The 21883-nt window shown below is 40.5% G+C and overlaps 1 protein-coding gene across 1 annotated transcript in view; it reads left to right on the top strand.

Annotated features, from left to right (window-relative positions):
- The window catches only part of LOC110001969 (carnitine O-acetyltransferase-like), a 31847-nt gene extending 9964 nt beyond the window's left edge, over positions 1-21883 (top strand). The window contains exons 5-14 of the mRNA XM_065956255.1: positions 11874-12036; positions 12153-12327; positions 12436-12614; positions 13219-13319; positions 13423-13548; positions 13817-13939; positions 15782-15917; positions 19993-20055; positions 20188-20325; positions 21175-21883. Of these exons, the coding sequence (XP_065812327.1) occupies positions 11874-12036; positions 12153-12327; positions 12436-12614; positions 13219-13319; positions 13423-13548; positions 13817-13939; positions 15782-15917; positions 19993-20055; positions 20188-20325; positions 21175-21396 (1426 nt within the window). The 3' untranslated portion in view covers positions 21397-21883. The remainder of the gene's footprint in view (positions 1-11873; positions 12037-12152; positions 12328-12435; positions 12615-13218; positions 13320-13422; positions 13549-13816; positions 13940-15781; positions 15918-19992; positions 20056-20187; positions 20326-21174) is intronic.

Below are 21883 nucleotides of genomic sequence, written 5' to 3'. Positions count from 1 at the left end.
AATTTCCGCATTTCTGCTTGGAAAACCTCAATTTCTTGTTTGGAAGTGTCTGCGGTGCTCTCCAACGCGGCGATCCGTACTTCTGCTTCATCCACACGGGAGCTCAGCGTGCCAATTTTATCCTTGATGTCCTCCTCAGTGACTTTTATTTCTTTTGTGTCATGTTCAATATTCTGTGTAGACACTCATAGTGGGCTCACCAGCAGCTGCACTTTGTGAGGATAATGGGTCATCTGGATGCAAGTTCACGAAGGCATCCATGCTCTTGCTAGCTTTAGCCGGCTGTGACTGACACAGATCTTTGAGACGCTGGGTCTTCCGAAGTTCTCGGTTAGGCATTGATATTTTAGCTGAGAAGAGTTACCGTATGTTGTTCTAGTTGCAAGTCGCCTTAAATTCAATTAAATGTGCTAAATAAATATCATTGGCTCTACTTTAGTGACAGGTTTTGCGGAGCAACTTTTGAAGCTGCCGTCTCCATCGAGAGCCCACGTGCTCCCCAAGCGTGAGTTTGAAAAACCAAACAAAAACTTTTCAACAGATTTTACTCTGTGTCACTTCAGTCATTAAAATATGTAAAATGGGATCATCTAAAGATGTTAAATTACATACACACCCATTCAACAAAGCCTGTTTTTACAGCGGAGATTAACATGTTTACAGCCTGGTTCAAAAAACCAAATGGGGGGGACTTCCGGTGATGCGGACCAAGTGACAGCGCCTGGCGAGAGCTCTCGCATTTTCAGTGCAAATGTCCAGATTTTTTACTTCTGTTGCAGCCCAAACTAGCATTAAACATTGTCAGAAGTTTATGGGATGTCCCTGGAGCAGTGCTGGGGAAATTCGCTTGTTAAAATGGCTTCCAAAACAGCTAAGAAGACTCAGGAAAAGAAGCACACTTTGGCTAGCAATGCTGACAAAGCACAAGATGGTGTAGCGGAGTCAACAGAATCGGAGCTGCTGCAGGAGCGCCTTGATGACCAGGAGGACAGAGGCAGACGCAAAAATCTTAGAATTGTTGGCTTGCCAGAATCAACAGAGGGCAGCTCAGTGTTACATTTCATGGAGTTATGGATCCCCAAAGTCCTGGCACTCACCACCAAGGCTGGGAAAATTAAGCTAGAAAGGGCGCACCGAGGGTCTGGCCGGCGTGGAAAGGAGCCGGGTCTCCGAAGCCTTATCCCTGCATCATGATTGTGAGGTTCCATCATTTCGGCTACCGGGCTCGGGTGCTGGAGGCAGCCAGAAGGGCGAAAAATTTAAATTTGGAGGGAAACAGGATTTTCTTCTTCCAGGACTTCTCCAACGGGACCCAGAGAAAGCGTTGGGCTTTTGATGAGGCAAGGAAGAGGCTCCAAACACACACACAATATCACACCAAAAGCACAATGTTTTCTGTAAACTTCAAAGTAAATCCCCATAGACTTTACATTTTTGTAGGAAAGTAGTCTATTTTTTTTAAGGACATTAACTTTAGGCTGGCTTTCAGACCATCTAGCTCAAAAAAAACATTCGTTGAAATACCTCAAATGTCAGTTCTTTGGGTTTGTGAGGTTGAGTTGTATACCAGACCCATCAGCACGGCACAGCTCCGTTCCTTCACTATCTTTGCACTGGCTGGATCAGACATTATGGTAACAACAATCTCCATATCTTTCACTTAAGAATCTTGGCATAAGGAAGTCAGAATATGACATGTTAGTTTTTTTAAGTCATCATGGTTTAAAACAAAAGTTACACAAGTAGTGTTTCAAATTTAAGTATTAAACGAACATTTCAAAATATTTAACACAAAAATAACTTTACCATTCTGCCTTGAACATGGCATTGTCTAAACCTCAAAAATATCCTAACCTCCATTTGTCACAGGTTACTACACATGAATGACAAACGTAAGCTAATGCAGACTTTAAATAATAAGTAAATAAAACACTGTTCCACTTACCTTTTCAGTGTCTAAACAAACAGACAGCAACATGTCAATGCTACAGTAACGTTAGCTTAGCATAAACATCACATTTATTTAAGTTTAGAGCTGTGTTAAAAATATCTTTGAACTGTGTGCAGGTACAGTCATGAAAAATAGTGAAAATAGCTACTTAGAGAGTATCTGAATGATTTTTCTGTCTGAGCAAATTCACACGTGACAGCTTTGAAAAGATGCATGCAGTTGAAAAAGAGGAGGTTCAAGTTTGTCTTTATTATCCCTGCGGCAATTAAGTTATACTAACTTCTGCAGTTAACTGAATTTCTATTTTGTTTTCTCATTCTCATAATTTTCTTCAATCAGTGTGGTTAGGGTATGGCTGTTCTTTTTCCCATGATTTTCTTTTCTTCAATGTACCATTCGGTTACCCTTTTCCTTTTTTTTCCCATTTTCCACTTATTTGGTCAGGGCTTTATGTTTTTTTCTGTGGTATGGAGAGGAAGCAATTAGGAGAAGAGACTTCCTTATCATTGAGCCATTAGCAGAAAAAGTTAGATCCAAAAAGAAGACTAAAGGTGTAGAAATTGGAAATCAGATTCATAAGACTTCAATCTGCTGCGTTGACATCATTCTTTACTTATAAGATGTGGACTGCTCTCTCAGTTATCTTAATCAAATTGTCACTCAGTATGGCTCACTCTCTGGATACAAATTTAAATGGAGTAAATGTGAATAATTACCACTTAATAAACATTGCAGTAGTACATGTGTAAAAATTCAAAGATTAAATGGAAAACAACTGAGATACTTAGGATTTACAGTTTGCACAGACACTCATTGGTCCTTTTTAAATAGTGTCATTCATTTAGAAAAAACACATTCCAAAACATTTGAAAAAAGGTGCGAAACCAAAAAACCCCAGAAGAGGGGGGACTTCCGGTTTCAATCCATTACACTTTAACACAGTGGTTATCAAACTATGGTACGTGTAGCACCGGTGGTACGCGGGTACTCAAAGGAATCTCCACAATATAAAAAACAAACCCGTTCAACATAAAACGCCAATTTGTTTTCTTTGTCGTACTCTTATCTTATCTGTCTTGTATCTATTGGGTTGTATTTATATCAAATGTGTTTCCCCTCTAAATTAATCTAGTTTTTGCAACAAACAACTTTAATCAATTTATGCCCGCACGTGCACAGACATAAAAACCAGGAGTACGCCTCGCGTTTTGAAAAGTTCCACTCGATATTCTGTTATTTATAGGAGTTCAGTATTGAATCAACAGAAAGCAGCTGTAGGTCTACATTAACAGATATTCTGTTATTTATAGAAGTTCAGTACTGAATCAACAGAAAGCAGCTGTAGGTCTACATTAACAGATATGCTGTTATTTAAAGGAGTTCAGTACTGATACAACAGAAAGCAGCTGTACATTAACATTTTTAAAACGGAGCCAGGAGATGCTTCCGTTGTGATGCATGTACAAGAGTGTACGAACAGTCGCTCCCCCTTTTTCTCTTGCTCTGAAGCTGATCTGATTCTGCTCTATTTTGCTGTCTTAACTATGCGCAGGAGTCGAGGAGGATTTTTTTAAAGGGAGTTTTGTTATGTTGAACACAGAGACTTTTAATACAGAGGCTCTGGTTGCACGGAGCCTGCACTCATGCGCTCACTCTCTCTCTCTCTCCCCCGCTCTGTCTTTCCCTCTCGCTCTCACGCAGCAATTTTATGAATAAATAAAAAATGAAATAAGAACAGGTCATAAATATACTTGGGCCCAGGTATCATCTTTGTGTGGGAAACACTGCAGACTAAATATTTTCAAACAGGTTGTTGGTATAAAGTTTTCATTTTTATTGTGCTGCACATTTTTTTGATTTTGTCAAATGTCAGTGTTGTGTGGAGTTTAAGTACCAGTTCTAGCGCTAGCCCTTAGTAGGCCTACAGTGCCAACAGTCAATAATAAATAATATTATTTTTATGAATATATTTGCCTCCTGTGTAAAATGTGTGTAGAAATAGGCCTACAGTGTATTTTAACGTCTACCATGATTGTGGTACTTGGAGAGCCAAATATTTTCAGAGGTGGTACGCAGTCTAAAAAGTTTGAGAACCACTGCTTTAACACAAACGTCATGGAGGGGTGGGAGGGAGGAAGGAAGGAAAGATGGGTGGGTGGGGGTTGGGGGGTCAAAGGTCACCATCAATCAAATTTTATGAGCTATACTTACCTTTTTGACAGAAGGTGGTGTATTAACTCTCTGACAACTTTTTTCATCCTTTACCTCTAACAGTAGAGGAGTTTGTATCCTTATTAACAAAAGACTTTCATTAACACTAGAATATTTTACTAAAGACAATGCGGGAGATATGTTTTAATAAAGGGACGTCTGTTCAATGAAAATATCTCAATTTTAAATATCTAATTTCCGCCGGGACATGCTCCTGATCTTGTCACAAAGGCTTTCTCAGAGCTGGCAGAACTGGATTGTGCACAGTCAGTTGTTGGCGGGGCCCTTATATGTATACTTGACCCTCAAATACATAAACTGCCTGGAGAAAAAACTAACCCCTCCAAACGAGCAAGAACAAAAGCTGATACATGTAAGGAGTTGGGTTATCTGGACGTCTGGCGAACATTAAATCCTGGCAACAAAGAATTTACATTCTTCTCTGGGGCTCACAAAAGCAGCTCCAGAATCGACTACATGTTTGTCCCTAAGACAATGTTGTATTCTGTTCAGTCTTGTGATATTGGTAGCATCACAATATCGGATTATGCACCTGAAAAATTTCACATGGAGAAGCCCGAAAGTGTTTGATTCTATAAACAATACACCACATGTATCTCTTTATGGGAGACATGTAAGGCATATTCCCAGGGCTTAATTATATCATATGGAAAAAACAGAAAACAGAAGAATCTAGAAGAACAAAGGAAACTAGAATTGCATTTATCTGAATGCGACTGAGTGCATAGGACCCAAGTGAAGCTAACCTATAAGCAACCTACAAACAACTGTTAAGGGCAACACTTAACTCATTACTAACTCGTATAGCTGAGTACAATATAAGAATGTCAAAGCAAAAATGATATGAATTTGGTAATAAACCCAGCAAGTATTTGGCAAATTTAGTAAAGAGAAGGACTGAATCTCAAAACATCTCCACCAGGTTACACCGGATACCAATGACATAAATAAGGTTTTTGGAGACTATTATGAAAGACTGTACACCAGTGAACAGCCAGTAGGGGTTTCAAAATTGATGGAGAGTTTTTTGTCCAAGTTAACCATTCCTAAGCCCAACAACAGACAAAAGACAGAACTGATCCGCTCTATGACATTAGAGGAAATATCTGAAGCTGTAGGCATGTTGCAATCAGGGCCCTGATAACTTCAGTGTTGAATTCTATAAAAGATTTTGACCTTTGTTAGTAAAGCCACTCCTGAACATGTTTAAGCACTCTTCAGGCTCTCTTCCAAGAACACTCACAGAAGCAAACATCTGCCTGATTCTGAAGAAGGGTAGACCAGGGGAGGAATGTTCTTCTTTTGACCAATCAGCCTGTTAAATGTAGATGTCAAGTTTTATCTAAAATACTGGCTGTAAGCCTGGAGAAAATCCTCACACAAATTATAAACAATGATCAAACAGGATTCATTGCTGGGAGGAACCCCTGTTATAATGTTTATAAGGCTGCTCAATATTAGTCAGTTGTGTCAGAATAACAATCTAAAGTGTCTAGTGGTCTCGTTGGACCGCAGAGAATGGAATTCTTTGTTTTTCACACTTAAAGAATTCGGTTTAGGCAAACATTTTACTGACTGGATACAACTGCTATACCACGAGGGGCTGTTATTACAAACAATAAATGCTCTCCATATTTTTCTCTGGGAAGAGGCACAAGGCAATGCTGCCATCTCTCGCCTTTGCTGTTTGCGATTGCGATAGAGCATAGGATCTCATTGTATGCAGACGATGGTTTGTTATTTATTATGTTATGGATATAAAATAAATTTCAGCAAGTCAGAGGCAATGCCGTTGGGGCAAGTGCATTACACTCTCTCTCCTGGAGTACCCCCGTTCGGATGGGCGACAAGGTTTTGTTTATCTTGGTATATTTATCACTCCGATACTTCAAAAAGTGTATAAAGCCAATTTTCAACCTAGAAAGATGGTTATCTATTCCACTGTCAATGCTGGGAAGGGTAGCTCCGATCAAGATGAATATCTTGCCCAGGCTGCTCTACCAATTTCAAATGATTCCGATCCTGCGATCCTTAAAAGTGGTTTAACTGAGTTTACTTAGTTAAAGAAGTTGAACTCCACACGGAGCTGATCAGACTGCAGTGCGCAACGCTGAAGGATCAATTCAAGTCTGTTGGTTTGGAAACATTTGATCATTTTATAATGCCTGCTACTAAAATACCTGAAGATGACTTCGGTCTTGCATCAAAGACACTCTGTGTGTTTGTGATAACTTATTCATGTGTGCAGGTTTTATCTGTAATGAACTTAAACAAGTGCAAACTGTGCTGTGGCCTGACACACAGATCTACAGTCAGTCAGTCAGTCAGTCATGTGCCAACATGCAGTTTGCAATGACAGTTAACCCCTCTGCTTAATGTACTTTTACATTTTATGTGTTAACATGCAGTTTTATTTCTATACAATCTTACATTAGCCTATATATCCATGTGTTGAGTTATAGTGATGTCTGCAAAATTAGTCCGGCCCACTGGAGGTGTCATTTGAACAAATCCAGCCCCCGACCCAACAGGACTTTGACACCCCTGCTCTAAAAGAACATTTCTGGACCACTAGTGACTAAAATGTACCTTTTCAAATGGTACAAAAATGTACCATTTGAAAAGGTACATAATTGGTACCTATTGATGTACAGCTGGAGCAACAGGCTATTTTTTACCTATATGTGGCAAAAACATACCATTAAATTAATACGAGACATTTTCAGTTAGTCATCAAAATTTATTAAAATAATTAGTTAACATCTTAGAAAAATCCATCTTTTACATGTTAACCAATCCCCTTACAGTGATTTTAATTCATGTGTTGTTCTGATAGAAATGATAAAAAGTTCCAGCACACCACAAAAAACAGTTATTTTCAACATTAAATTTAAGCTATGGTCCAAGCAGCCATTCACTAATCACAGCCACAAATACTCCATTAAATAACTTTGCTGAGTAAAACCTAACCTCAAAAAATACAAACGTATAACTCAAATCCAAGGTAAGATACAATTCTCTCAGTTATCAGTCTTTGAGCCACTTGTTAAACTGTTTTAAATGCTAAACCAGTGTATACTTCACACATTTAAACAATAAGCATGACAAATTGTGGGTATACAGTAAAAAACATTGAAAAAATGCAACTTCATAACCTATATACCAGATATGAATCCTGTATAGATAATTAAATAATATATTAACAGGTGGAATGCACTTTAATTCCTTTAGAACTTAAACACCAAATCTAATGTTAAAACATAGTGAAGGCTGTCATGAAGGCCTCATCAAGAAGTGTGTACCAACACATGCCTACTCCGTCTTCTTTGACCACATGGAACCCTCTTGTTGTCCCTCATGTCCATCAGCTGTAGGGTTGGATAGAGTGTAGCCGGTTCACCCTTCATAAAAGAAAAACATGGAAAAATAAGAACATACAACTTGTAACCAATCACTAAATTACTTTGTCAAATCTAAATTTACTTGCACTAAAAATGCTAATTTTATGTTACAGCTGCTAATGTTCATGCAATTGCTAGTTGGATTTTTTTTTATTTACAGCACCAAAGTATGTATTTTCAGTGATTTATTGAAATATATATATATATTTCTTAAAATATATATATTTTTTAAAATATATAACATGATTTTTTTTGTTTCATTTATACATGACTACTAACAGAATATGTATACTGAAAATTCAATCCACACAGATAGGTGGAGCATAACAGAAACACCATACATTCTTTATTCATAACTTAATGAAAGAACAAGCAGAAAATATCTAGCAAGCAACCTTTTTTCTGTGCATGTATTTATTTGAGGTCTATCAGTCAGTACTATAAAACAATCTGGATGCCTACCTCTTGCACAATGATGTGGTGTTCAATTGTTTCTCTGAAGAGGGATGACAAGAGGAAAAACCTGGCCCAAAAGTATTCCTACAATAGAGAAAATAAAGCAAGAATATATTCATGAAGATAGTTTATACAATGCTTTTAAAACTCAATACAGTTGCCTGTAAAGATTATATAACCTCAAATTTAAGAAATGGTTATTTTGCTCGCTTTTATTGACAGAACTTGAGGCGCCGTGTATTTCATTAAAATCACAGATTTGATAACACTCCCCTGTAGTAACATTCATATGTTTCAATGATACTCACTCTATCATGTGTCCTTAAGAATGGGGATTTGTTGAGCAAATTCTTTAACTTTGTGACATCAGGCCTCATCTGGACATTATGGGAAAGGATGAAATGACAGTCACAACACAAGTTGACACACTACTGTAATGCAAAAAGATTAAATCAGCGTTTCATGTAATGGGTTGTTAAAAGGGATACTTCACCCAATTGCATTAAGCTTTGTATCATTAGAAACCTGGTAGTATTTTTGAATGGTCGTGCATCCCGCCCTCATTTTCCCCTGAGACGGGAAAGCTCTGTATTTCTTGTCTGAAAAGGAGCCTCTGATGATGCAAGAATTGTCATTTAGCATCAACAGAGGCTGCTCTGGTTAGAGGGGGTGAATCTACATATTATAATAATAATTAATTTAGAATTTGCCAACAATTATTTTTTTTTTTGCCCTGCTTATATAATTTAAAATATAACTGTTCTGGCATAGGATATATTTGTTGCCATGCATATTTTCTGCTGACATGTAGCCTATATTAAGTTAAATTATTTGTCATTCACAAACTGAAAGTTGCTTTAACAGGCACATACATTTTTGCGACACCCAGCCTAATTGTTATTAAAATATTTAGTTCCGTACTTCCTCGACTTCGAGAGAATTGAGACCATTGTACTAGTCAATGTTCAGTGTACGAACCATTGACTGACTGATGTTCAGTGAGTGATTCGTTCACTGAACGGGAGCTCTGAGTCTCTCTCTCAGTCAGTCGTTCTTCTCAGTGCACAAATGCTTCATGCAAACACTCCCGAGCGCAAAGCCAGCGCTTTCCTGCCTTTTCTTGGTCAAGAAGGCACCAATTTCAAAATGTATTTCACATTTCTACTACATATATGACCCAATTTCAATACAGATTCATGTTTCAACAGTGAAGTAGCCCTTTGAACAGCGGGCAGCATCAATATAAACTTATATGCAAACAATAAACTTGGAAAACTGATGTTTAGCACTTTTAATGCCTCAAAATGATGCACTTGCCTTGGATCAGTGTAAAGTAGTTTGACACAAGTGTCTTGGAAGGTGATAGGAAGGCAAACTCAGCAGATGACAGGCTGAAACTGAAGCTCTCATGGTCTCACCCTCCATGTATTGGTAAACTGTATTTCATTGGCTTTTAGAAGAATCTCAAACAAGTTTCCGACCATGTGAGTCCTGTTTGACAGTCCACTTCATTTTCTGAGATACAAAATTACAATACAAATATAGGTCAATAAATGCATCACACATACTTGCTTGTGGCCAAAAGTGAGGGGGCAAAGACGACAGCCATTGGGAATTGCCGAGTGTACCTTACCTGTAACTCTAGCTAGCTAGCTAAACCATTATCAGTGTCTGCCATGATACTATAATCCCCAAGCGATGTCAAAACACACCGCATTTGTCCGCTCACATGTCAACAAGTCACGGACCTTTCATCAAAAATCAGCATTACATAGCATGTCCGAACATAAAGACGGCGGCAAAATTAAATTTTAAACTGACAGAAATGGCGGTAACCGTCCATAACTCATCAGACTACAAAGCATAAATAAGTAACAAATTAACCGCTAAAGTAATATAAATGCTTGAACGTCTTTAATTGAGTTAATAATGTTTTAAAAGCGACTTAGCAATGACTAAAACACAACTTACCACGAGGACGTTTCACAGCGGAGTCAGGATGTGCTGTGAAGGAAGAAAAAAAGGGTCGCCCCTTGCAAGTCCGCAGGGGCTCCGCAAGTGCATAAAAAAAACTGTCAGGAAAAAAAGACCTCAAAGAAGAAAGAGGGCAGTTAGAAAAAAAAAAAAATCTATGAATCCGTAAAATAAATCACAAAATAGAGACTAACGGTGAAAACTGTGGACATATTCTATTCTGCTAACAGTTGCCTGACTTGTATGTTTACAAAAAATAACGGCTCTGTGGGAGGAAGAGTATTGCACATGTTTAAAAAGTCCCACGGCGGCTCAGTCATAATTATTTTTCTTTTTGTAAAAACGCCCTTTGTAATATGAAGTACCATGTCAAAAAAGGTATTTGACTAAAAGGCCAACATCAGTCTAGAATAGCTATTCTAGCAACAAGCCATAATGTGCTTGATGGATTTAGTTCAACTTAATTCATTTAAAATAGCCTGAGTTAGCCTTGTCAAAGACTTTAAAATAATTTTAAAAGTTAAAGGTCCAGTTACTTACCCCTGAAGTTTCTTGCCTCTTCTTCATTCATTTTTAATCCAGCTTCAATTATTTTTTGAACAAGGTATTTGTAGACAAGCTTGACAAAGCAGGAAAATGAATCGCAGCTTGTAGTGTACAATATGTAGGCTACATCAAATGTTACTGTTGAGTAAAGACCAGGAAACCTACGGGGAACCAAGGCTGGAACAGTGCCCCTGCTGGTCTTTTGAAGTAATGATATGAGAGTGAAACCTTTGGGTTTTTCTGTACCATAAGCTTGTTAGGAAGTACAATTATGTACCCTTTGCTGTCAGCAATGACTTTGTACCTTTAAAATGAAACAATGGCCCACAATTATCACTTTAAAGACCATTTATGTACCTTACAGGGTACTTTTCTGAAAAATTTACCTGTAGGTACAAAGGTGAGACCCTTATTTCTTTGTGTGTAGGTTTGTAACAGGACGTTGCTACAAGGCCCTTTATAAGTCCAGTAAAGTAAATGATGCACTTCTGCAAACATGGGCTCAGGATCTTGGGGTGGAAATTGATGAGGCCACTGGGATAGGTAGAGAGCATGCTAATAACATATCAGTATGTAACAGAGCAAAAGAATTACAATTTAGGCTGCTACATCGCCTTCAGATATCGCCTCAGCTTAGAAATAGGATGGACCCTCAGAAGACAGCCATGTGTACTAAGTGTAGCAAGGAGATCGGTAGCTTTAGACATACCGTGTGGTCTTGTGTGCATATACAGGATTTTTGGGGGAAAAAGTTGAATGTGATTTTTAACAAGGACTTCAGAATGGACCCAGTATGCCTTCTGTTAGGGATGACACATCCACAAATCATCTTTATTGTTAAGAAAAATATTCAAAAAAATCAAAGAAAAAAAACCCAAATAGGTGTGATTAGCTCATGTCTCGATCGACACACACTGTACGGGGGGGTGAATGTTTTGATGACTCATCAATTTTGATTTGATGAAGGATAAGAGTTATTCACAATAAGGTGTGTAGCTGACCTGATTGACAGGTGGGCGCGGTGTAACGATTTGTCAGGAGGTTTAAAACCCGCCTCAGCTCCAGCTCTCAGCCTGTTGTTAGGTTGACTGAAAGTTAGACTGAGACAGCATTTCCAGTATCGACTTTAGAGAGGAGGGAGAAGGGGCAGACAGCGCCCTCCAATGTTTTGAATTTGAACTGCAGAAGCACTTTTAATCATTAGGTGTCAGAGTGACATATAGGTCCATTAAGTGATTTTCATTATCAGAGTTAATGAATTCATTGTTTTTGATCAACAGCACAGGATATTATTCGATTTAATGTTTTTGCAGTGGTAGACTTCATGTGTCTATACAAGGGTCCCCGCTGTGTATGTCCCAACATGACGGCGTACTCGGGTCCAGTAGGATCCCACATCCGGAGGTCGATTCTCTACTGTTCTTCTTGAAAAAACCCAACCCCCCCATACATATGAGCGTGGTTCACAATGGTCAGGTGAGCAACATCTGTCTCTTTTTTTGTTATGAAACCTTTTAAATGCAAGCTCCAGATTATCATCACACTGATACAGTTAGAGGAGTTTGTGATGCAGTTTGTATGTGTGGTTCCAGTTCTTCGCGATAGACGTGTACCACAATGACAGGTCTAAGCTGAGTAAGGACGAGCTCTGTGTTCAGATGGAGAGAATCTGTAACTCAGCAGTACAGCCCAACCAGGAACCTGTTGGCATCCTAACCTCTCAATGCAGAGACATCTGGGGGAGAGTTTATGAGGACCTCGTCAAAGGTGACAAATAACAACCCTAACACCTAACAAACATCTACATTGATTGCTACACAAGAAAACACAACAGCATCGTCTGAAGATACAACTTGTCTGTTCTCATGTGTGTAGATGAAACCAACAAACAGTCATTGTACGCCATCCAGAGCAGCATCTGCACCATCTGTCTGGATGGACCGACGCCCCCTGTGGCCAACAACAGTCAATGCAGCAACGGGATGACGCAGATGTTGCACGGAGAAGGAAGTAGCTGGAACAGCGCCAACCGCTGGTTTGACAAGGGTGCACAGGTCCACACACACACACACACACACACACACACACACACACACACACACACACACAATTTCAAGAGTTTGAAATTGGGGCAAGTAAAGAGTGGAAAATGACATGCAGGAAGGTAGCCACGTATCGGATTTGAACCAGGGCTGCCTACTTTGAGGACTTAAGTCTGTGTACTGTGGCGTGTGAAATAACGCAGCGTTGTGCAACTGAAGTTCGGGATCCAAGAATTTTTATTTGTGAAGGTTTTTTTTAAATAATGCAATCAGCTTTTCAGCGTGATGCAGAGTCTGTCAATGTGTCTTGGAAGAACTAAGACAAACAGGAAGGAGCGGGAAGGCTGGGTATAAGTAGGCTTGTCAAGTGATTGAAGGTGTGGTTAAATGTTGTTCAGTTCCTGGGTTACCCTAAGTAAATTGACGTAATTTACAGTGGTTTCTTTTATATCTTAAGAGGTACTAATTGATATGTTAATCTTTGATTTCATTTTCATGGCTGCAGCATGGGTGAAGAGCCCAAGACAAATGTCTCACCTTGTGGAATAAATAATGTTAATCTTGAATCCTAAGTGATTTAAATAATTTTGATATAAGTTCTACTTATTTTGAACAGCTCATTGTCGGAGTGAACGGGACAAGCGGGCTCCATATCATGCATGCAGTGGCTGATGGGATTGTTGGCATGGAAATTCTTGAAGTCATGGTTGATTATATGTAAGTCAACCAAAAACTTAAAAAACGGCCTTTAAAACATTCATTTTCTTCAATGTTTTAAATATGTCAGGTTAGATTTTGAGTTGTTTTCTCTTCTGCGTAGGAAAGAAGAAAAGCCAAGTACAGTCGTTTCTCCTGTCAAAGATTTACCTCATCCCCAAAAACTCAAGTTCAACATCACACCTGAGATCAAGAAGGAGATCGAGAAGGCTAAAAAGCACATGGACACGTGAGAGACAGAAATACAAACAAAAAGCTGATGTTATCATTTTCGTTAGCTTGTGATGCTAGGTGAAACATAAGCTACATAAAGCATACATTCTTACAGATTTCACTGCAGGTTATGATTGTTTTGTTCATAAATTCATCATCTGTATTATATACTGTATGTGTAAGATAAATATGAACAATTAAAATATAATTCCATGTTTAAGCTCACAAATGAGCACACATCTAAATAAGTTTTTGTCTAATATAGAAAAATCTCATGCCAACAGGTTGGCGAGAGGTTTTGATCTGAAGAACAAAGTGTTTGAGCACTTTGGTAAAAACCTTCTTAAGTCTCTGAAGACCAGTCCCGATGGTTTCGTGCAGATGGCGGCACAGCTGGCATACTTCAGGTGAATCACTTCTTTGTGCCACAAGAAGGCACAAAGAGACTGACTGTCTTTTTCAATGTTAGAATTTTATTTATTAAACACCTTTGTCCAAAGAGACGTAAATCTGAGAGTAAAAGTAACACAAGCAAGGATCTACACTGCACTGTAGCCAGGCTGACAGAGTCATAGCTCCATTGAGCCATGCATTCCTTTAGCCCTCAGCAGTAATGATTTCATGAGCCATTTTAACAACAACATTCTAGAAATCAGAGACAAAATGAGTAACTTCCTGCCCTTATCTGGTGCAGATACCTCCAATAACTCTGATATGGCAGAAAGAGTTCCAGGATCTGATATTAACCTCGACTGTTTTTCTCCAATCGACCTTTCATTACTAAATTCAGTTATTTCTGTGCCCAAACCGTCAACCTGTCTTTTAGACCCAATCCCAACCAAGCTGTTAAAGGAAGTATTTCCCTTAGTTAGCAGCTTTATATTAGATATTATCAATATGTCTTTACTGGCAGGCTATGTACCACAGTCATTTAAAGTAGCCGTAATCAAACCTCTACTTAAGATTCAGGAACTCTAGCTAACTATAGGCCTATATCCAACCTTCCTTTTCTCTCAAAAAGATCCTGGAGAAAGTGGTAGCTAATCAGTTATGTGAATTTCTCTGTGACAACAGTTTATTTGAGGAGTTTCAGTCAGGATTTAGAGTCCACCATAGCACTGAGACTGCACTAGTTAAAATTACAAATGATCTCCTTCTAGTTTCAGACAGGGGACTTCCGCTGGTTTTGACACTATTGACCATCAAATACTATTACACAGACTAGAACATTTACTTGGAATTACAGGGACTGTTTTTTTGGGGGGCTTTTTTTGTGCCTTTAATGGATCGATAGGACAGTGGATAGAGTTGGAAATCAGGGAGAGAGAGTGGGGAATGACATGCGGGAAGGAGGCCACAGGTGGGATGTGAACCTGGGCCGCCCGCTTGAGATGACAGCCTCCATACATGGGGAGCACGCACTAACCACTGCGCCACCAGCGCCCCGGGACTGCTTTAAGTTGGTATAAATCCTATTCATCAGAGCAATCTCAGTTTGTGCATGTAAGTCCTCTATGCACACCAAAGTTAGCCATGGAGTGCCACAAGGTTCAGTGCTTGGACCGATTCTCTTTACATTATATATGCTTCCTCTGGGTAATATTATGAGGAAACATTACATAAATTTTCATTGTTATGCAGATGATACTCAGCTTTTTGCATCAATGAAGCCCGATGGCACCAGTCAGTTATGTAAACTAGAAACGTGCCTTAAGGACGTTAGGACCTGGGTGACCAGAATCTTTTTGCTATTTAACACAGACAAGACTGAAGTTATTGTGCTTGGCGCAACCCTGCCGGAGCACAACGCATCCATTTAGCATTGAAAAGAACAAGCGGGATGGAAAGTCAGACATCAATAAAACATCGGGTTCATTTTCAGAATAAAACACTACATTTTGACGGTTCAGAAATTCGTATATGTGTTTGTAAGGTTTTCATTGAGTTTTATACCACGTACATCATATTATCTCTATCTTAATGAATCTGTACAATTAGCGCAGGAATTCCTTTGCCTCCGCACTCCAGTCGGTGGGTGTTGACGGACAAGGGTGCACGGAGCCGTAACAGACCGGAGCGGATACGCAATGGACACATATCTGGTGGAAGTTTGGGTCGTCTACCAGATAGCTGATTACCTATGGGTTCCAAGATTGCTTTCATCTTAATCAAACTAGAGAGAAACATAAATTAGGGAACTCAGACTGTTTGACATGTTTTGTTTGTTAAAACATGTCTTCTCTCATCAGGATGCACAAACAGATTGGTCTCGCCCTTGAACCTGTTACTCTGCGAATGTACAGACAGGGACGTTTAGGAATCATCAACGCAACTTCAAGTGCTTCCACCACCTTCGTCAAAGCCGTCGATGACTCCAAAATACAGGTCTGACAGAAGGAAACTGAAAATTGTATTTTGAAAGTATTATGTGCTGGTTTTAAGAACCAACAGAGGCAGGTATAGGTTCAGATGAAGTATTTAAAACAATACAATTGTCATGGTCAAGTTGAAAAACAAAAGCGGTGGACCCAAGTGCAGAATTAAACCGAAACTATTTATTAAACAAAAGGCAAACAGAAAGTTACTCAAATCCAAAACTGGTAAGCACAGGTAACGAGAGACTGGGAAACAACTGGCATGCAAACGGAGTTCACGGAGACATGGCTGAATGAACTCACTCCGGACACGCTCGTAACTTTGGGCGGCTTTCACCTCGTCAGAGCGGACTGGAGCGTGAGGGAGAGCGGTAAGAAGAAAGGCGGGGGAATAGTGATGTATGTGAATGAGAGGTGGTGTAACTCTGGGCACATCACCGTTAAAGAACAGTGCTGCACTAAGGATGTGGAGCTGCTGGCTGTAAGCATTCGGCCATATTACCTGAGTTATCACACGTCATCGCGGTGACTGTTTACATCCCCCACTCGGCAGACGCTGCTGCAGCCTGTGAACTCATCCACAGTGTAGTGTCTCAGCTACAGACATCACACCCCCAGTCTCCTCTTCTCATCTCAGGAGACTTTAATCACACTTCCCTGTCTGCCACTCTCCCTACTTTCACTCAGTATGTTGACTGCCATACCAGGGACAATAAAAATTTGGACTTACTGTATGTAAACACCAAGGATGCATACAGATCATCACCCCTCTCCCCCCTGGGCCGCTCAGACCACAACCTGGTGAGACTGCAGCCCATTTACATACCTATGGTGAAAAAACAACCCCCCACAACCAGGTATGTGAAGAAGTGGTCTAAGGAGGCCACTGAGGCGCTGCTTTGACACCACTGACTGGGAGGTGCTGTGCAGCCCACATGGGGAGGACATCGACGGTTTAACTCACTGCATCACAGATTACACAAACTTCTGTGTTGAGAACACTGTACCCACCAAAATAATACAGTGTTTCTCCTACAACAAACCCTGGGTTACCCCTGAGCTGAAAACCCTGCTCAATGAAAAGAGAAGGGTTTTTAGATCTGGAGACAGAGAGGAGCTGAGGAGGGTGCAGAAGGAGCTCAAGAGAAAAACCAAGGAGGGGAAAGCCAGCTACCGGGAAAAGATGGAGGAGCATTTACAACATAAAAATGCAAGAGAAGTCTGGAGGGGCCTGAATAACATCAGGTCACAGCAGAAGGCGTGGAAGGGGCCCTGAAGCAGGAGACAGGGAGTGGGCAAATGAACTGAATCTGTTCTTCAACAGATTTGATTCTGCTCCCAACCCCACCCCCATCCACCAGAGCGCAGACCAGCCCGTTTCTCAGACACTCCATCTGAGTACCCCGAGTACCCTGCTACCCCCCTCAACAGCCCTTTCCTTCTCAGACGACCCCCCAACACCCCCTCCTCCTCCTACGACGGCCTCTCCATAACAGCTGATCAGGTGAGAAGCCAGCTGAGGAAGATCAAGGCGAGGAAGGCCACAGGTTCCGACGGCATCAGCTCCAGACTCCTGAAGGACTGTGCAGACCAGCTCTGTGAGGTTCTTCTGCACATCTTCAACCTGAGCCTGAGACTGGAGAGGGTACCGACCCTGTGGAAGACTTCCTGCGTGGTGCCAGTCCCAAAGACATCTCACCCCAGGGAGCCTAACCACGTCAGAGCTGTGGCCCTCACCTCTCACCTGATGAAGACCATGGAGAGGATCGTCCTCAACAACCTCCGCCCCCTGGTGACTTCAAATCTGGATCCTCTGCAGTTTGCCTACCAGCCGAACATCGGGGTGGATGACGCCGTCATCTACCTGCTGCAGAGATCCTGGACTCACCTGGAGAACACCGGCAGCACTGTGAGGGTCATGTTCTTTGACTTCTCCAGTGCCTTCAACACCATCCAGCCTGCACTGCTCAGGGGGAAGCTAGAGGGGGCGGGAGTGGACTGTCACCTGGCTGCATGGACAACGGACTACCTCACCAACAGACCACAGTACGTGAGGCTTCAGGACTGAGTCTGACATGGTGGTCTGCAGTACAGGGGCCCCGCAGGGGACAGTTCTCTCCCCTTTTCTCTTCACCCTGTACACCTCGGACTTCTGCTACAACTCTGGGAGCTGCCACCTGCAGAAGTTCTCCGATGACACAGCCATCGTGGGGTGTGTGTCTAAGGGGAGCGAACAGGAGTACAGGCAGGTCATCATGGATTTTGTCGACTGGAGTGAGCTCAACCACCTTCAGCTCAATACCAGCAAGACAAAGGAGATGGTGATTGACTTCTGCAGGAAGTCACCCCAGACTGCACCGGTGAACATCCAGGGCTTGGACATCGAGAGGGTGGAGACGTACAAATACCTCGGTGTTCACCTCAACAACAAACTGGACTGGTCACAACACCGACGTCCTGTACAAGAAAGTCCAATGTCAACTTCACCTGCTGAGACGACTGAGGTCCTTTGGAGTGTGCAGGACTCTGCTACGGACTTTTTAATGACACTGTGGTGGCGTCTGCACTTTTCTATGCAGTGGTCTGCTGGGGAGGAGGGAGCAGAGAGAGACAGGAAGAGACTGAACAGATTGGTCAGGAGGGCCAGTTCTGTCTTGGACTGTCCTCTGGACTTTGTAGAGGAGGTGGGTGAGAGGAGGATGTTAGTGAAGCTGACATCCATCATGGACAACCCCTCTCACCCCCTGCATGACACTGTGGGGGCCCTGAGCAGCAGACTCAGACACCCACCCTGCAAGACAGAGCGCTACCGCAAGTCATTCATTCCATCTGCCGTCAGACTGTTTAACAACATCACCACCTCATGCTACACACTGTGTGTGTTTTGTTAATAACAAGTTACTGTGTAATTTTACATTTCTGTATTTTATTTAAATGATGTAAATATGTTTGATCTGTTTTTTAACTTTTATAAGCATATTCCTAGCCCCTGTTTTCTGGAGCTGCTGTAATGCACAAATTTCCCCCACGGGGGATCAGTAGAGTTTCTTTAAACGCGACAACTACTAACAATGATCTGACACAGAAGGGAAGAAACAGAGACTAATGACACAGGTGAAAACAGTGAGGGCAATCACACTGGAGGGAAACACAGAGGCAGGAAGGAACACAAGACAAGAACTACAATCTAAATACTGAACACACAGAGAACTCAAGAATTGAACCTAGTATGTAGAATTAAGCCTTCCCTAACCCACACTAGGATAAGAAACCACAAAATAAATCAGGAAACACCAAACCAGGATAGGACAGGACTTCATTGATCCCCAGAGGGGAAATTCAGGCATCATAGCAGCACAGACAAGTAAGGTCAAAATACACATTAAACAGAATAGATTAGATAAATAAGGAAAGGGGGTATATACACAAGTACAAAATGAATGATGATGTAAACTGCAGGGAATTGAGACAGTATGTGCAGAGAATTGCAAGATAAAGTGATTATTAAAGTGAAACATTGAAAGAAACACAATGGACACAAGCAACACTAGGGAAGAATACAATAAGAAAAACTACAACAAGAAGATTTAAATAAAACAAAACCTGACTAAATCATGACAGCACTTTGTGGGAATGGAGCAGAGTAAGGCAGGCGAGTTTGCAGGGGGCGTGCTGGTTAGTTCACGTCCAGAGATATGTGCTGATACAGGTGGAATCAAGTAGATGAAGTAGTGGAATGGAGTTGAGCAGAGAATAGCTGCAGGCAAAGGAGCAGAAGTGGGAGTAATTTGTATAAAGTTGGTAAACAAGATTCTGAATGGCTGGAACAAGACTTCAAGAGAAAACTGGGTTTACGATCTGGCAGAGCGGAGGAGTAGGAGCTCAATGTTTGGAAATGATTTGCAGCTGCAGTCCAACTCCTGCACACCTGATCCCACTACTGCAATCAAACACATTTATTCATTAGCACAGAGTCTATAAAGTTATTTCAAAGTGATTCATGTTTAAAGTTACATTGATATTATTAATGTTAGGGTGATTAACATAAAGTTAGAGATAAACATTGTTTCTCTTCTGTTGAACAGAACTTGGAGAAACTTGATCTGTTGGAGAAAGCTCTTGAAGTTCATAAAAGGAACATTCACCTGGTGAGTTCAATATTCATCTGTCAGCAGAATGTTTCAAGTTTTGTGGAGTTCTAAACATTTCATGAACATCACAAGAACTACAGTTCCTAGAAGTCTTCCTGTGATCAGAGTTTTTTCCCCCCAATCTTTCAGGGCCACCGTGGACAAGCAGCTGATGGACATCTCCTCGGTCTGCAGATGCAGGCTGAAAATGAAAAAATCTCAACTCCTCAAATCTTCACAGATGTCTCCTATGAAAAAGCTTTCAACTTCCAAATGATAGTTGGTCAGGTAAGGAAGAGTTTAAACCTCATTTACATGAGGTGTGTTCGATTCTCTGTGGCCTGATATAATTTATCCATGTACCTGAATAAAAATGGAGAGTTCATTCAGTTAATCTCCAAACTCAGTCATTGATAGTTATTCAAATTCCATTTTAGTTTACCAACTCTAGTTGTTACATTCCCCAAGATGGCTAGGGAATGAGGGGAGTAACACAAAATTAAAAACCCAGGGAAAAGAAATAGGAACTAAATATAAGTAAAGTTAAAATGGACTTATTAACAAACTAAAGCAAAATGTGCAACACAAAACAAACAAAACAAAAAAAACACCTAACAAAAGAGAAACCAATCTATCTTAAATACAATTCAAAACTAACAATCAAGAGATAAACAACAAGGCCTTAATCAGAACACAATCCTTCCACAGACGCATCAGACTAAATTTCTTGACGTCAAAGACACAGCAATCCAACGACCCACTGGTAACTGGCAGGCTCCTCTCTCCTGCTCTATATAGTTTTCTCCTGATTAGTAATTAGCCACAGGTATGGCTGGGCACTCTGAGGCTTAGGAGCAACACCTGGGGAGCACACACACAGGAGAGAGAAAACACACACAAAACTATGGCATGTAACACTAGTGGCATGAATGTAATGGACAATATTGTATGGATAACACATATTACAGAACACAAAAGTTAAAAAACATAAGTAATTGTTTCAAATCACAAAAGACCCACACGCAGAATCACAGGGCAGAGGCTGGAGTAAGGCAAAAACTAACCCTAACCCTATCTCGAGTATGTATCAGAGATCTCCATGTTACAAACATAACTTGCTTTTTTCTTAATCTAAAGGTTACGGCATTCAGGAATGGCATTGTTCCATGTTCTAGTCCTGAAGACCTGGGACTGTATGACATAAACTACGCTATTAAAAACGATCACATGGAGTTTTTAGTGTCCTGCTTTGAATATGCTGAGACGGGCAGAGAAAAGAATTCAGCAGAGATGATTAAAGCTGTGGAAGATGCCATGTTGGACATGAGGACCCTGTTGGAAGAAAGAGCAAAACTATAAATATAATTCAGCCATATTTGTTTTTGAAAAAACAAAATACCATTTGTTGGGCTGAAACAGTGAAATAAAATCCAATAATCATACATTATAATTATTATATAAATGTGTTATTTTACAATATACTGTTTTTATCAATAACTGTGTTTGAAGCCAGCTTCTAACTTCAGCTGTTTATTTTAAATTGAAGTGTTTAAAAACATTGTTTTGTGTTCATGTTTATTGAAGTGTGTTAAATACATAATTTTTGTTCAAGTTAAAGCTCTGCTGTGACTGTCTGAACTGAACTAATGACTCAATGCTACATGTAAGAAACACAAGTGATGGAAAGGGTTGTATGATTCATGTAGGGAAAAGGGAAAGAGGGTTTTAACCAAGATGCAAGGGGGTTGCATGTTTGAAATTTGAATATGTGTTGATGGTGTCATGGAATTTTCTGTTTGATGAATAAAAGATTTCAAGTCAAGCCATTTGTCTTTGTGTATTTTAT

This window comes from Labrus bergylta, chromosome 6 (genome assembly GCF_963930695.1).
Source record: "Labrus bergylta chromosome 6, fLabBer1.1, whole genome shotgun sequence".
Lineage (NCBI taxonomy): Eukaryota > Metazoa > Chordata > Actinopteri > Labriformes > Labridae > Labrus > Labrus bergylta.
Note: the sequence above shows the minus strand (reverse complement) of the source record. Positions and strands in the feature narration are given on the sequence as shown.